The 16,261-nt window shown below is 36.6% G+C and overlaps 1 protein-coding gene and 1 long non-coding RNA gene across 3 annotated transcripts in view; one reads left to right on the top strand and one right to left on the bottom strand.

The window, feature by feature from the left end:
• MIB1 (MIB E3 ubiquitin protein ligase 1) overlaps positions 1-16,261 on the top strand; it is a 98,455-nt gene that overhangs the window by 35,472 nt on the left and 46,722 nt on the right. Inside the window, exons 7-10 of the mRNA XM_065932478.1 lie at positions 202-385; positions 1,677-1,821; positions 3,493-3,626; positions 7,453-7,560. Of these exons, the coding sequence (XP_065788550.1) occupies positions 202-385; positions 1,677-1,821; positions 3,493-3,626; positions 7,453-7,560 (571 nt within the window). The remainder of the gene's footprint in view (positions 1-201; positions 386-1,676; positions 1,822-3,492; positions 3,627-7,452; positions 7,561-16,261) is intronic.
• The window catches only part of LOC136166348 (uncharacterized), a 33,700-nt gene that overhangs the window by 5,578 nt on the left and 11,861 nt on the right, over positions 1-16,261 (bottom strand). Inside the window, exon 4 of one of the 2 annotated variants that reach the window (XR_010662885.1) lies at positions 4,863-6,894. The exons of the other annotated variant lie outside the window; for it this stretch is intronic. This is a non-coding gene — a long non-coding RNA (uncharacterized lncRNA). Of the gene's footprint in view, positions 1-4,862; positions 6,895-16,261 lie in introns of those variants that run through there. 2 annotated transcript variants of the gene reach the window in all.

Here is a 16,261-nt window from a genome sequence, read left to right as displayed (position 1 = left end):
AGTATGGTGAGATTATGACTCTTCTCTCAAATTTGTGTAATAAAATTCTAAAAAGAAATACAGATCATTGAGGATGTAATCGTAAAGGATTGCTTTACACTTTGGATGTGTTATATTGCTTTTCTCCCTCCAGTGGTTAACTATGAATGTTGTGCTGAAGTTAAGTAAACTTAGCGACTTTGAATTTGGTTTGGTTTTTAGGTGGACCTTCAACCCTGCTGTTCTTACTAAAGCAAACATTGTCCGAAGTGGGGATGCGGCGCAGGGCGCAGAGGGAGGCACCTCTCAGTTTCAAGTGGGTGATCTTGTACAAGTTTGTTATGATCTGGAGAGAATTAAACTTCTACAGAGAGGACATGGAGAATGGGCAGAAGCTATGCTCCCAGTAAGTATATATAAAGTCCTTTGGGAGTCGGAACTATAGCTTGCTTACGTGGTTTTGAAAAGCTTTGATGAGTTTAATTTTAGAAACTATAAATTAGCTTAATCCTTTGAGAATTGTACTCTACACTGGCAGTTTAGCATCTGTATGCCTTTTATTTTCTAAATTTACTTCAGTTAGAGTAACTTTGTTGTTGTTTAGTTTTTTTTTAAAATTTTTTTATTGAAGAATGATTGCTTCATAGAATTTTGTTGTTTTCTGTCAAACCTCAACATGAATTGGCCATAGGTGCACATATATCTCCTCCCTTTTGAACCTTCCCTCCCATCTCCCGCCCCATCCTACCCTCTAGATTGATACAGGGCCCCCTGCTTGAGTTTCCTGAGCCATACAGCAAACTCCTGTTGGCTATCCATTTTACATATGGTAATGTAAGTTTTCATGTTACTCTTTCCATACATCTCACCCTCTCCTCCCCTCTCCCCATGTCTGTAAGTCCATTCTCCATGTCTGTTTAGTTGCTAAGTTGTATCCAACTCTTTGTGACCCCATGGACTGTAGCTCACCAGGCTCCTCTGTCCATGGGATTCTCCAGGCACAAATATGGGTAGCCTTCCCCTTCTCCAGGGGATCTTGCCTGACCCAGGGATTGAATTTGGGTCTCCTGCAGTGTATTCTTTACTGCTAAGCCACCAGGGAAGCCCTTCGATTAGCCTGGGACGATCCCTAAAGGGCTATAGTTAATATTTGATAGATAAATCTAATTTGATAGAGCCTTTAGAGGCAAATGTAATGTTAAGGTGAGACAAAGAGGCTTCCTGATCCTTCACCCCAGAATGACAATGACTTTCATACTTCTGTCCTGAAATTAGGCTTGATTCCAAAAAGGATTTAAACATAAATGTAAGCTTTGAGCCCTTTTTGGTTTAAGGTTTTTTTTTTAGAAAGCAGATTTTCTTTTTTTAGGCTAGATCAATGATAGTTTGGACTATTTGAGTTACAAGTTTTCCTAGGTATCTTATAATGTTGCTTTTTTGAATAAGATTGTCATGATTATTTTTATATTCTTGTGGAAGTGTAATAGTTTTATTAAAATATTTTTTAAAGATACTCTGTAAAGTTTGTCGCTAGTTTATAATCCATTTGAATATGATTATCCTTTAAAAGTTTTTAAAATTAGGAATAAAGTAAAATTAATACTTCAAACATGTAAAAACTGATGATTGATTTCTATAGCGTAGACTTGGAAACATAAATCTAATAAATCAAACATAAATCTAATCTTGTTTTTAAGACTTTAGGTAAAGTTGGCCGAGTACAGCAGATTTATTCAGACAGCGATTTAAAGGTGGAAGTATGTGGAACATCTTGGACGTATAATCCGGCGGCGGTTTCCAAGGTGGCATCCGCAGGATCAGCCATTAGCAACGCGTCTGGTGGTATGTTCTGTTTTGTTTCTTTAATAGCAATGTGGTTTACATTAGAGCCCTTCCTCATTCTCCAGTTCTGGTACACAGATAATGTTGTGTGTGATCTTGATTTTCTCCCAGATCACATTACCTCACCTGCATATTAACTGCCTTTTAAACTTGCGCTAAATGTCTTTTTTTTTTCTTTTTTCATATGATGAACCACCTTTGCACTGGCTGAGGTATGCCTTGTGAAAATTCTATAAACATGTTCATTTTCTCAGATACATCAAGGGCTTCTCCACGTCAAATAGGAGATACCTGAAGTTCAACATGCTACTCTTTAGTCAGAACATTTGTTTTCTGCCACAGAACCGTCACTCTCTTTGACTGCCTTATTTATTTTTTAAATTTCCAATATTATTGCTAGCAGATGGCTTTCTTTCTGGACATTTTTCTGTATCAGCCATACCTTTTCTCTTGTCATTTTATGAGAGGTATTGTACAGGCCACAGTGGGTGGAGAGAACTGTGCTAAGATGTGAGTATGCTGGATGCTTGGGTAGACCCAGGCCCGGAGCTTTTCTCCTCATGATCCAGCTCTGTGTACACACTCAGTTCATTAGACAACTGGTTACAACTTACTCTACGAATGTAGCTGACATCCAGAAGAGAAGATGGAGCCATGACTGTGCACAGTAAGAAAGTGAAGGAAAACGTTGGCTGACCTCCAGTTTTATTTTGTGCTGCCTTCTACTTCCTCTGCTTGTGTTGTCTTTCCTGCTGTAATTTGCTAATGTGTTTGAGGTTAAATCAGGTGGTGTTTATTTTTACCTTGTGGTTAGATAGCATCACAGTAGGCTGACTTTTATCAGGCTAGCCAAAAATTTCATCCATAACATCTTATGGAAAAACCCAAATGAACTTTTTGGCCTACCCATTACATATTGAAAGAGTGAAAATTGTTGATATCCTTCTTTCAGATAATGTCGGTTTGGTGTTGGGTCTCAGTTTGTGACCTCTTTCCTTTCCAGTAAGTAGATCCTAGAGTTAAGGAGGAGAACTGGGTAGATTCTCTACTGATCAATGCTATTTGGAGGGGAAAAAACCAAACCAAACCTTAGGAAAGGGTTTATATAAGCACATACCTGGTTCTTTCTTGTTTTAGTCAGAACCAGTCAGTTGGCACCTTTGAAGTATTTTATTTTAATATTTTCAACTAAAAATTGGTTTGTCCCTAAAATATTTCCCCAGAGACTCTAGAGATTATATTGCTTTTGTATCATAATAATTGGTCTGTTGCATTGAGGTCTGAGAGCAGTAAGATACACTCAAGACCTGAAAGGCAATTTGTATCATTATGATACTCCTGTGGTAGTGTGTTCATTTATAATATCTTTGGTATGACTCCAAAATCTTGAATTACAGTTTGTGTGTAACTCTCTTTTTCTGAAATTTTAACTTGAAATACATGAATTGGAGTAAACCAGGAGTAACTGTGGGCTCAGATTTAAAGCAGTTTTATATGGTAGTAACTGTAACTTGCATGGGTAGTATCTGTAGCTTAGTACCAAAGTAATATTAATGACAGACATAATAAAACAGGAAAAGTATGTATTACAGGCATGTGGGTAATTGTTGTCTGTTAGTAGTTACGATTTGAGATCCTCCTATGTTAGCAGCTTTATTTGATGCTTTACAGAAAGACTCTCCCAACTCTTGAAGAAATTATTTGAAACCCAAGAATCTGGTGACCTCAATGAAGAATTAGTTAAGGCTGCTGCCAATGGAGATGTTGCTAAAGTGGAAGATTTGCTAAAAAGACCAGATGTGGATGTGAGCATTTTAAACTTTATTTTGAAGCATGCGCAAAAATAGAATAGTTATAACAAACCTTTTACTTAGCAGTTAAGATATTGCCACATGTGCTTCATCTATTCCTTCTTCCTTGTTTTCCTAAGGTATTTTAAAGATGACACTGGGCATTATTTCTTCATTGTGCATTTCTAGAAGATTACTGACTTTCTTATTTTAATACTGACTTTTGAATTTTATGATGTCAAAATTTACTTTCAGGTTTTTAAGTAGTTAGTGTCCTTTGGGGAAATTCAGTGAAATTTTCTTGTGGTAAATGTTATAATGTTTTAAAAATATATTTTAAAAATATATAACCAATTATAAGCAATTTTCCATCCTCCTTTTCAAAACATTTAACCTAAGCTTTCCCCTCTCCTCCTTGTGAAAGTTGACTGTTTCATGGTTCATAATGCAGTTGAATTAGGGGTCATGCATTTTGTAAATCTTAATAGTTTATGTTGTAATGTTACCATTCACCAAAGCCATATTTTAAATGGGTTCAAACTGCAAATTCTGGTTCTCGCTTAGTTGTTCACTGGCTTAAGCATCGCTACTATTCTGGAACCAATATGATGTCAGTGCTGGCCAAAAGATTGTAGGTTGAGTGTCACTTTGAATCATTGTCACTGTGTAATGAGGGCTTTCATTACCATATCTTTGTATGTAAGTATGCTGGACAGTTTGACAGAGATCAGATCTATAATTTGTAAGGTGAAAGTGAAAGATGCTCAATTATGTCTGACTCTGCGACCCCATGGACTATACAATCAATGAAATTCTCCAGGCTAGCATACTGGAGTGGATGGCCTTTCCCTTCTCTGCGGCTCTTCCCAACCCAGGGATCGAACCCAGGTCTCCTGCATTGCAGGCAGATTCTTTACCAGCTGAGCCACAAGGGAAGCCCAAGAATACTGAAGTGGGTAGACTCTCCCGTCTCCAGCAGATCTTCCTGACCCAGGAATCGAACTGGGGTCTCCTGCATTGCAGGCGGATTCTTTACCAACTGATCTGTCAGGGAAGCCTGAAATAACATCTTATTCCTGTGATTTCATGTGGCATTTCAGGTTTGTTGGGGATCAGTTGCAGCAGCATGGCACAGTAGTTTCTTGATTGGTTGTGAGCTATGTCACAAATAGTTTGAGATATTAAAGTACCAAATGTTTTTTTGTGTTTGGAATGTAGAGTCAGACTTCTTTTATATTTACTTAACGCAGATTTACATTTTATTACACTTAATTTTTTCTTCATTACAGATTTATTTCAGTTGTTTTTTTAGAATGTAGTACATTCTAAAAATTTAAAGGGAAAAATAGTTCTCCAAGATTTGTTATGAAAAGCAGCTTCTCCTTCTCAGTGCTATTTTCCTTTTCTTCAGAGGCAACTGTTTTCATCTCTTTGAGCTGATTTCCTTCATACAGTTACCTCCTCATCTTTCAGTAACTTCTATTGTTATTTCTTGACTTGTAGGTTTTAGAAGTTATGTTTTGATACTGCTCTCTGAAGGTGAGGATTCCACTTTCCTTCTCCACATTTAGCCCATCCTTTCCACACACATGCATACCTCTTCCAAGTTCTTAATATGGCATTGCTTTATAATTTTGTTAATGTTAGAACTAATTTTGCATGTTACATTAAAATAGCATCCATATCTGAGCTGTGGAGGATACTCGATTATGTTTTCTTGCACAACTTTTTGCTTTCCTTGGTGTTCATAATTGTTCTTTAAAAAAAAAAAACCACCTGAAGTGTGATTTACATACAGTGAAAAATACATGGGTCAGTCAGTTTTGACAAATGCATACGCCTACGTAATCCACAGCCCTACTCAGATGTAGAACACTTCCATTGTTCCAAAGGGTTCACTTGTCTCTCTTAACCCCAGGACATAATCTAAACACTTTTGTTTTCATTTGTTAGTAATCTGTATTGTTACTATTAATTCTTCTCCAGAATTCTCTCTTAATTGTGTAATCTCTTAAGACATTCAGCACATCAGGTCTTGTATGCATCTCATCTGAGAGAGATTTCTCTTAGTGCCTCTGACGGGATCCATCTGGAATGTCTCTCACTCATCATCCTCCAGGTTCCTTTCCCCTCTCTCCTGTGCTGGATTTCTTGTTTTCTTTATCCTATGTCCTTCTGTCTCCAATTTCATTCTATTTTTTGTGAAGTAAGGCTTTCAGTAGCTTCTTCAGAAAAAGGGGACATGAGAAATAGACCTTCAGTATGTAACTTTTTTAACATTACAGTTAAATTTTAGGTGGGAAGAGAATTCAAGTTTAGATGTCATTTTCCTTCAGAATAATTCCATTTTCTTCCAGCATTCAGAATTGCCCTTCTGATTCCTGATCCTTCATGTGATCTGTTTTATTTTTTCAAGCATGCAGATCTCTTTTCACCAATGTCTGAACTTGTACAGTGTTGTGCCTTGATGTGGATCTATCTTCATCTGTTGCTTTTAATGTTTGATCTTTTTATCCTGGAAATCATGTCTTTCATATATGCAAATTTTGGATAATTTTTTAATTTTAGATTTTAGTTTTAGAGCAGTTTTAGATTTTAATAAACTGAATTGGAAAGATACAGAGATTTTCCATGTATTCTGTTTGTTGAGATTGTTTCTGCTCCATTGTATTTCCTTTGCTTCTTTGTTAAAAATCACTTGAGTGTATTTATGAGAGGCTGTTTCTGGGCTTCCTGTTCTTTTCCTTTCTTCCGTTGTTTATTCTCTGGCTAGTACCACACTGTCGGGATTACTGTAGCTTTGTGGTACGTCTCGGAGTCCGGTAGTGTCAGTCTTCCAGCTTTGTTGCTCTCCTTTAATATTGGGTTGACTGTTCTGGGCCTTTTGCCTGTCCATTTAAACTTCCATACAGTAACTCGCTGGGATTTTGATAGTGATTATGTTGAATCTGCGGATCAAGTGGGGAAGAACTGACATCTTGACATTATTGAGTCTTCTTATCCTTGAACACGGAGTATCGCTCCATCTATTTAGTTTCTTAATTCCATTTATCAGAGTTCTGTAGTATTCCTTATGTACATTTTATATACATTTTGTTAAAGTTATACCTAAGTTCTTAATTTTAGGGGGCAATAATGTAAATGGTATTGTGTTTTTACTTGCATTTCCTGGTTTATTAGTAATATTGAGCATCTTTATGTTCATGTCGGCTATTTGGAATGTCTTCTTTGGAAAAAATGTCTGTTTTTCCATGTTGCATTTCCATATCCATTTACACAACATCTGAAGTGAAGAAAAGATCGGATGTTACTGCTTTATAGTAGAACAGTGGAACAGTTGTGTATAGCTACTCTGGTAACTCATTTACGTATCCTTTGTGGTAGTTTGCTTACCATTGACATTTGGCTGTGTTTGTTGAATTTATGCATACTATACTAGACAGTATCTTTTCTGAAAGTCTTCCATTCACCTCATTACTTTTTTTTTCATTGAAACAGACTCTGAGGTTTAATAATACTTAAAGTAGACACATATTTAAAATAAATGTAACTTCCCTTTGTCCCTCCTTCCCTCCCGTCCTTTTCTGTTTCAACTTTGCAGATTGGCTAAAAGTTCTTTTGTAACTTTTAACAGTGGGACTCTTAGAGTGCCTGAATCCCTCCCTAACTTAGAAATGTGATACAGGTCAAGTTTCTGGTGATCTGTATCAGGATATATAGAACACCAACCTAAATTGTTCTCATAGAATCATTCAGTTTGTTGGGTTTAAACCTACACCATGTGTATGTATTGGCGCTTTCCTTCTTGTGACATTTCTTCATCCTTTCTTTTTGTATCTAGGTGAATGGACAGTGTGCTGGTCACACAGCTATGCAAGCTGCTAGTCAGAATGGACATGTTGACATTTTGAAGTTACTTTTGAAGCAAAATGTGGATGTAGAAGCAGAGGTAATTAAACTAAGTTTTAAAACTATGTAAGTAAAAATTAATGTCCTAGAAATGGTCCTTCTGTATCATTGAGATGGATGCTTTTTCATTTTGAAATTTAATATTAACTCAAGGCTCTTCTGATTAGAAAGAAAAAATTTGAGAAAAGACAGCGTGAAGCATTTTGTGTTTTTCTGTGCTCTCTCGATATTCTAGGCACAACCCTAAGTGAAGAAGGTTGAGTTTCTTTTTGCTATGGTAGGACTACTATGCTGTTGAGAGCTCGGTGGTATTTACCCATGACTCATACTGGGGAAATTGAGGAAAGAGGAATATAAATCACATGGGGCAAGATTTTCCCTGATCTGTGACACGCAGAGGGCTTTCCTTGTTTTTTTGTTTTTTCATGAGGGAACCAGTAAATTAGAATTTGTTTAGTCTTACAGTTTCTTAACCTTAATTTGGGTTTTTAAAGATTTTATAGTGTGTGTTTATCACTCTATATGTGTATATGTGCTTAATTTAATGTAGAACGTGTTCTTATTAAAGGAGAAATTAATGATTCTTACTGGCATTGAAATTTCATTGGCTGGTGTGGGTAGAAGGCTTCCTTTGTTGCAGTTAACTATAACAGCATCACTTAAAAATATATCAGAATTGTATTTGTTTTAGTCTGATGCAGGATTACTTAGGAATAAGCCAAATTCTATCAAACTCATACTAGGCAAAATGTTGCAATTTTGTCCAAATGACACTCCCATCTGAGGAAGCTATTTAATAAGGATTTGAATTTTGGAGGGCAAAATTTGTGGGTCAGTCTGTTTTTTACTAATTATAAAAATTTAAAGACATGTTTGAAAACAGAAATCTTACATTCTTTTTGCTTTTTTCCCCCATTTGTGTATATCTTGAGTTGTTGAATAGCTACTAAAGAACCAGTGGTATTTTAGGTCATTCTTGATGTTGGCATCTTCTTTTGCCTAGAGCTTGAGTTTTAAATTAGCATATTAGACATTTGTAAACTGTACACTAGTTTTATTACTGTGATGTATTTATGAATGGGGTTATATAATTTGACTTTGCGTTTACAGAGTAACTTTAAGTCACATCTTTCTTGGTTGTGAATTTAGGAGCCCAGTATATGTTACAAGGATTTTTTTTTTTTTTTTTTTGGTGATGCGAGATAGACTTAGTATAATGTAATATTTTGTAAATATTACATTTTGAACATCCCATTTTTTAATTTAATGAATCCAGAAACTACAAACTAAAATACTACAAGCCTTCTGACCTTTTTTTTTTGGCCATGCCTTGGAGCTTGCAGGGTCTTAGTTTCCTGACCAGGGATTGAACCTGGGCAATGGCAGTGAAAGTGCCGAGTAGTAACCACTAGACCACCAAGGAATTCCCCAGGCTCTTCTGATTAAAGAAAATAAGCTGAAAGGCTTTAAAAACCAAAAATTTTTTTGTCTGGTTTTCTAAAAAAAAACAAACTATCCTTTCTGATTCAGCATTACTAAACCTTACAAAGTGAGACTATCCATAGACTTGTTCACATGAGAGGTTGCGTAGAGTAGGGCTGCGGCTCGGGGGCTGGGAATGAAGTTGGCACTATTTTTCAAGAGTAGGGTTCTTTCCTTTCTTTCTTTCTTTCTTTTTTTTTTTTTTTCTTAATTGAACTCAAATAAGCAAAACAGTTATTACTCTCCACGTAAGATTGGAGTTGGAGCGAGGCCAGTAGTTTGTAAATAACATCATTCAGTTTGGAAGCTCCATCTGTTACTACACAGATACGTGTGGCCTTCTACCATACCACCGCTTATTTTCATTCCGGGCATTTTCTGTTTTAAAAACCATTGTAGGCAGATGTAATTTGTAGAGATAGTGTGAAAAAGGGGTAGTTACACATCTGATTAAGTTATAACACAGTTTCCCAGTGGGTAGAAAACTACATTTAAAAACTGGGTTGAAGTATAAATATGATTCATTGCCTAAGAATAAAGCAAAAGTTCAGCAAAGTTTCATATTTCTAGAATGTGAGATTCAACATTGTTATAAATAGCAATATAATTTACTTAAAACAGTGATTCTTAATTGGGGGGCATTTCTGTCCCGCAGGGGACGTTTTGTGGAGACATTTTTGATTGTCACAACTGTTTGGTGGGGAGCAGGGGACTGACAGGCGTGTAATGGATAGAAACTGAGGATGCTACTAAACATCCTCGAATGTACAGGGCAGTTCCCACAGCAAAGAATTATCCAGTCTAAAATGTCAGCAATGCTGATTGGAAATCCTGGTTTATAAAAGAGGGAGAAAATAGTTAATTTTTCAAATGCACTTAAAATTGTGATTCATCGTTTGTAAATTGATCAATCTGTTTGTAAATTAATTATTATTGGGAATTTTAAACAATTGTAAAAATAGAATAGTCTAATGAATCCTGTGTACTCATTTTTCCACTTGAGTTATTTTTTCTGGCCAAGTCTGTCTTTTTTTTTTTTTTTTTTTTTTGACCAAGTCTGTCTTATCAGTACCCTCTTAACTCTCATTTCCTCCAATGAATTATTTTGAAGCAAATCCAGATATCATATTATTTCATCTGTAAATAGTTTTAGTATGTATCCTAGAAGATTAAGTGCTCTTCTCTTAAAACCTTTATTATACCTTTAACATACCTAGACACAATAATTTTTTTTTTTTTTAATTAGTTAGAGGCTAATTACTTCACAACATTTCAGTGGGTTTTGTCATACATTGACATATCAGCCATGGAGTTACATGTATTCCCCATCCCGATCCCCCCTCCCATCTCCCTCTCCACCCGATTCCTCTGGGTCTTCCCAGCCCACCAGGCCCGAGTACTTGTCTCATGCATCCCAGCTGAGCTGGTGATCTGTTTCACTATAGATAATATACATGCTGTTCTTTCGAAACATCCCACCCTCACCTTCTCCCACAGAGTTCAAAAGTCTGTTCTGTACTTCTGTGTCTCTTTTTCTGTTTTGCATATAGGGTTATCATTACCATCTTTCTAAATTCCATATATATGCGTTAGTATACTGTATTGGTCTTTATCTTTCTGGCTTACTTCACTCTGTATAATGGGCTCCAGTTTCATCCATCTCATTAGAACTGATTCAAATGAATTCTTTTTAATGGCTGAGTAATATTCCATGGTGTATATGTACCACAGCTTCCTTATCCATTCGTCTGCTGATGGGCATCTAGGTTGCTTCCATGTCCTGGCTATTATAAACAGTGCTGTGATGAGTATTGGGGTGCATGTGTCTCTTTCAGATCTGATTTCCTCAGTGTGTATGCCCAGAAGTGGTATTGCTGGGTCATATGGTAGTTCTATTTCCAGTTTTTTAAGAAATCTCCACACTATTCTCCATAGTGGCTGTACTAGTTTGCATTCCCACCAACAGTGTAAGAGGGTTCCCTTTTCTCCACACCCTCTCCAGCATTTATTGCTTGTAGACTTTTGGATAGCAGCCATCCTGACTAGCGTGTAATGGTACCTCACTGTGGTTTTGATTTGCATTTCTCTGATAATAAGTGATGTTGAGCATCTTTTCATGTGTTTGTTAGCCATCTGTATGTCTTCTTTGGAGAAATGTCTGTTTAGTTCTTTGGCCCGTTTTTTGATTGGGTCGTTTATTTTTCTGGAATTGAGCTGCAGGAGTTGCTTGTATATTTTTGAGATTAATCCTTTGTCTGTTGCTTCGTTTGCTATTATTTTCTCCCAACCTGAGGGCTGTCTTTTCACCTTGCTTGTAGTTTCCTTTGTTGTGCAAAAGCCTTTAATTTTCATTAGGTCCCATTTTTTTATTTTTGCTCTTATTTCCAGTATTCTGGGAGGTGGGTCATAGAGGATCCTGCTGTGATTCATGTCGGAGAGTGTTTTGCCTATGTTCTCCTCTAGGAGTTTTATAGTTTCTGATCTTACATTTAGATCTTTAATCCATTTTGAGTTTATTTTTGTGTATGGTGTTAGAAAGTGTTCTAGTTTCATTCTTTTACAAGTTGTTGACCAGTTTTCCCAGCACCACTTGTTAAAGAGGTTGTCTTTTTTCCATTGTATATCCTTGCCTCCTTTGTCGAAGATAAGGTAGACACAGTAATTTAATAATGATTTTTTTTAAATCCAATTTTATTAAAAGTTTGAAGTTAGCTGAAGAATAAAGAGAATAGTATATTTTGTTCTCTGGGAATCTCATTCTGCATCCTTTAATTTTATTCTTCTGCATCAAGAAGTGAGCTCAGGATAGTATAGCTCACAGATTGCAATCTGTAGCCTGAAGGCCAGGTCCAGCCCTTCATTTCTTTTTAAAAGTATTATTGGAACACAACGCAGTCATTCTTTTATTTTATTGTGTAGTCTGCTTTTGTGCTCCAGCTGCAAAACTGAATAGTTGTGATAAAAGATCATATAGCTTGTAAAACTTATTTTACTTTCTGGCCCTTCACAGAAAAGTTTGCTGGCCCCTAGTATAGATGACTATTTCAGATTTTTTAGTTGATTTAAGCTGTTAGAAAGCTAAATTATTTGCTGTATATTATACCTTTCAAATATGTGATAAGGTTACATTTTTTGCCTATTTCTTTTTCTTAGGGAAACTCAGAGCTATTTTGGAAAGTTGGTTGTCTCCATGTATGACCTACTGAATACAGTAGGGTTACCTTCTGTTTCCTTCTTAATGTGTAGGTAGAGGCACCGAGGACTGATCTTAGGTATGTCGATTTGGGTGGGCTCATTTTTCATCCTCCAAGGACTCAGTATTTTTTTTTTCCTACTGATGAATATAATAAGTAAAGGTGTGGAGGACTGAATGGAAGCCCAGTTTTAAAAAGTGAGTTCTTTACAATAAGTTTTTCAAATATAGTACAAATACATACTGATGATATCAGCAAATTTTAAGTGGTTTTATTATTTAAGACTAATGAAAGGAGAATATTAATAGTAGGGAATAATACTAGACTTTGTCAAAAAACCCAAGTTTGAATGGTATTGTTGCTGTCTAAAATAATATTGGGCAAAAAGTTTAATTGGTTTAACTTTCTGTTTCCTCATCTATGATAATAATTTGAAGGGGTGGGGAGTCGAGTAAGGGAAACAAGATACCACTTATAATATAGAACACCATGGAAATTTAAGGTTTCATTATTATCTGTGTTCTTATTAAACATTTCTCTCCAACTAGTGAAAGTTTGGAGAAGGAAATGGCAATCTAATCCAGTGTTCTTGCCTGGAGAATCCTATGGACAGAGTAGCCTGGTGTAGTCTACAGTCCATGGGGTCTCAAAGAGTTGGATAACGACTGAGCAACTTCACTTTTCACTTTTCTTTTCAGTGAAGGCTAGCAGTTTCTCAAAAAAAAACAAAAACAACGAACAAATCCCAGATGCTATTTCTGTCTAATTCTGTTTATCTGGTTAATGAAAACAAAACTGTTGAAAACATTGTATTTAACTGTAATCTGCAAAGGAACAGGCAAGTAGATTTTCAGTTCAGTTCAGTCGGTCAGTCATGTCCAGCTCTTTTCGACCCCATGAATCGCAGCACGCCAGGCCTCCCTGTCCATCACCAACTTCCGGAGTCTACTCAAGCTCATGTCCGTCGAGTCGGTGATGCCATTAAGCCATCTCATCCTCTGTCGTCCCCTTCTCCTCCTACCCCTAATCCCTTCGAGCATCAGGGTCTTTTTCTAATGAATCAGCTCTTTGCATTAAGTGGCCAAAGTATTGGAGTTTCAGCTTCAGCATCAGTCCTTCCAATGAACACCTAGGACTGATCTCCTTTAGGATGGACCTGTTGGATCTCCTTGCAGTTGAAGGGACTTTCAAGAGTCTTCTCCAACACCACAGTTCAAAAGCCTCAATTTTTCAGCGCTCAGCTTTCTTCACAGTCCAACTCTCACATCCATACATGAGCACTGGAAAAACCATAGCCTTGACCAGACGGACCTTTGTTGGCAAAGTAGTCTCTCTGCTTTTTAATATGCTGTCTAGGTAGGTCATAACTGACTAGTCAATTCAAGGAAATTCTTTTTTGAAAACAAATCAGGACTCAGAATAATAACCTCCAGAATGGCTCTAGGAATTAGCATACATGGTTTCCTAGGGATCCATGTTAGTTCAGGTTGTGGCTAGAGGCTTTTCCACTTCCCTTTCCCTACACACTCCCCCTCCCCCAAAATACTGACACTGTTAAAAACATGAAAAGATCTGATTTATTCATATAAGACCCAGAAAACAGTCCTTAGGGTGCCTTTTGCAGGAAGGCAGAGTGCAACCTGAGATTGCCCAAACAAAAAAGGTCAGAGTTTTAAAGGGGCCATATCATAGTTTTATAGTGCTCCCCTATCAGCACCTCTGTTTAGTTGCACAGGTTGGGTCCTAAGAATCGTCACTGACTCCTCTTTTTTCCCCAGACTCCTTGTTCGGAATGTGACTAAGTCCCGTTGGCTCTGTGAAATTTATCCAGAATTCACACAACTTTCATCCCTGCTGCCACTGTACTGTCTCCTCGCACTTCTCTTCCCCAGATCAGGGCTTTCTCTCACTTCTCTCAACTGTTTACTCACACCTTCCCTGGGAGGGGCCATCGCTTGGCTGTCTTGTCTTTCTTCCCTGCTATATTTTCTCCTTGGCATTTCCTCCTACCAAACATTTACATTTTATTTACATATTTCATTTTTAATATTCTCTTTATCCCACTAGAATGGCAACTGAGGACAGGAGTTTTGTCTTGGCTGTTGTTATATTTCTATGTCCAGAACAGCACTGAGTTCATAGTGGGCGCCTAGTCCGTGATTACTGAATGAATGAATGAACGAACACACCAGAATATACCATATCCACATAGTCTGTTTAGGTTTAAGTATGATCAGGTTAGCAGCATCTTGATTAATTGGATGAGTTTTACGGAAAATAAGATGAGGTGTGATGTTACTTATTATATTTGAGAATAATAAAATAGTTGACATAATTTCTGAAAATAAATTAGAAATTAGAGTTAAACTAATTTTGTGAGTCAGAGAAGAGATGCCTGAACTGAGTTTTAAAGAATGCGTGTTTTCAAGCCAGTAACATAATTGAACAAGAGTATTGAAGTCTGAGAGCAGCATGTGAACATATGGGGTCAAGTCAGTTGGTTAAGTTAGTTTTATGTGTGAGAGAAGATGGCAGCAGATGAGTCTGGAATAGCCCACAGAAGTAGGCTTTAATGTTCTTTATAAAGTTACATAAAAGAATTTTAAACATAAACTTTGTGTTTTATAGAGAAAATTGTTTTTTGTGTGAAGAATAGATTGGAGTAAGAAGGCTGGGTGAGCTATGGCAGTAGGTCAGGTGAATGAGAATAAAAGAAGGCCTGAATCACTTAGATGTAGAATTGGGCAAGAGAGAATAGAGCCTAAACTAAAGAGTGAGAGCCATCAAATTTGGTGCTTGCTTGTAGGGGTTCAGCAAAAGGAAGTAGATGAGCATGACTGATGGGTCCTGAATGTGTTGACTGTACAGCCTGTGGTTTTATCAGCCAGTAGAGGGGAGGGTGGAACAAGAGCAGGTTTTAGAGGTTAGGAGGAAGCGAAGAGGAGGAAGAGGGTAGAAAGGAACAAGATCAGTGTTAGATTTAATTTGAGGCCCCTTTGCAGGTCTCTTTAGATCACCTTTTGGAAGTGAGCTGTTGTGCTGGGCCTCAACAACTTGTTTGGTGACAGTATCAGAGACAGAATAAATATCTCGTTGTTTGAAGCCTTTTGAAATATGTAAGATAAATTCGGAAGAAAGCAACAAAACCTGAAAGCTATGGTCTTTGTGCAAGTGAGGTTTTCTAATTTAGAATAAAAATCTGGAAATTAATTGTTGTTTTCTAGTGTGTGTATGTATTTTCCAAAATCTTGATATTTTCCTTATGTATTTTCCTTTGACATATATATTTGGGTTGTAATTTTTTAGTTTTTTAATTTAACATAAGCAAATTGTTGATGGAACCTGCATTTTTGTTTTTGTAGCAGTTCTCCAGCAGTCATCAATATATGGTACATTTCATAAATAGTTCCTATCTTTATTCAGTGAGTGTCAGTGGACTGATGTTCTCATTTTAATGGAAGGAGTACCACTAGATAGGCTTAAAAATTATAACAGAAAATGAATCTAGACTGGAAGTTAGGAAGATCTTAAATCTAAAATTCTGAAATACTGAAATGTGTTACTTGAGAAGTTAACAATATACACACAAACATATATATATATATATATATATTTTTTTTTTTTGGTAAGAAGCTTTTTTTTTCTGGAATTTTAGATATAATACTGCTCAGAGGCACAAGAGTTGAATCCTTAATCTTTCCTGTGGTAGTTTGCTGGTTCCTTTCGGCTTAAGGTTGAGAAGTAACAAAAACTCCTAACTTGTTCTGCTGGAATATTAGTAAAGGAGAGGTTCTGAATTGTGGTTTCCTAGCCTTTTAAGAATGATTGTCAAGCCATTGTGGACTCCTGATTGAGCAGTTTTACTTTTAGTATCTATTTGAGAAAATATGCAAAGACCAAAAACTATTTTGAATTCAGCAACTGCTGTGTTCATTTTTTTAAAATGTATTTAGCTATGATGATATTTATCTGCATTATCTTTGGAAAGTAGTTCAGATAAGCCCAAGTGCAATATGGATTTTCAAGCCACTTGCAAAAACTAGAGTCCATCAAGGGCTACCGTGG

The sequence above is a fragment of the Muntiacus reevesi genome, chromosome 4 (assembly GCF_963930625.1).
Source record: "Muntiacus reevesi chromosome 4, mMunRee1.1, whole genome shotgun sequence".
NCBI classification, from domain to species: domain Eukaryota; kingdom Metazoa; phylum Chordata; class Mammalia; order Artiodactyla; family Cervidae; genus Muntiacus; species Muntiacus reevesi.
The sequence above is the reverse complement of the archived record's forward strand: the minus strand, read 5'-3'. Positions and strand labels throughout refer to the sequence as shown.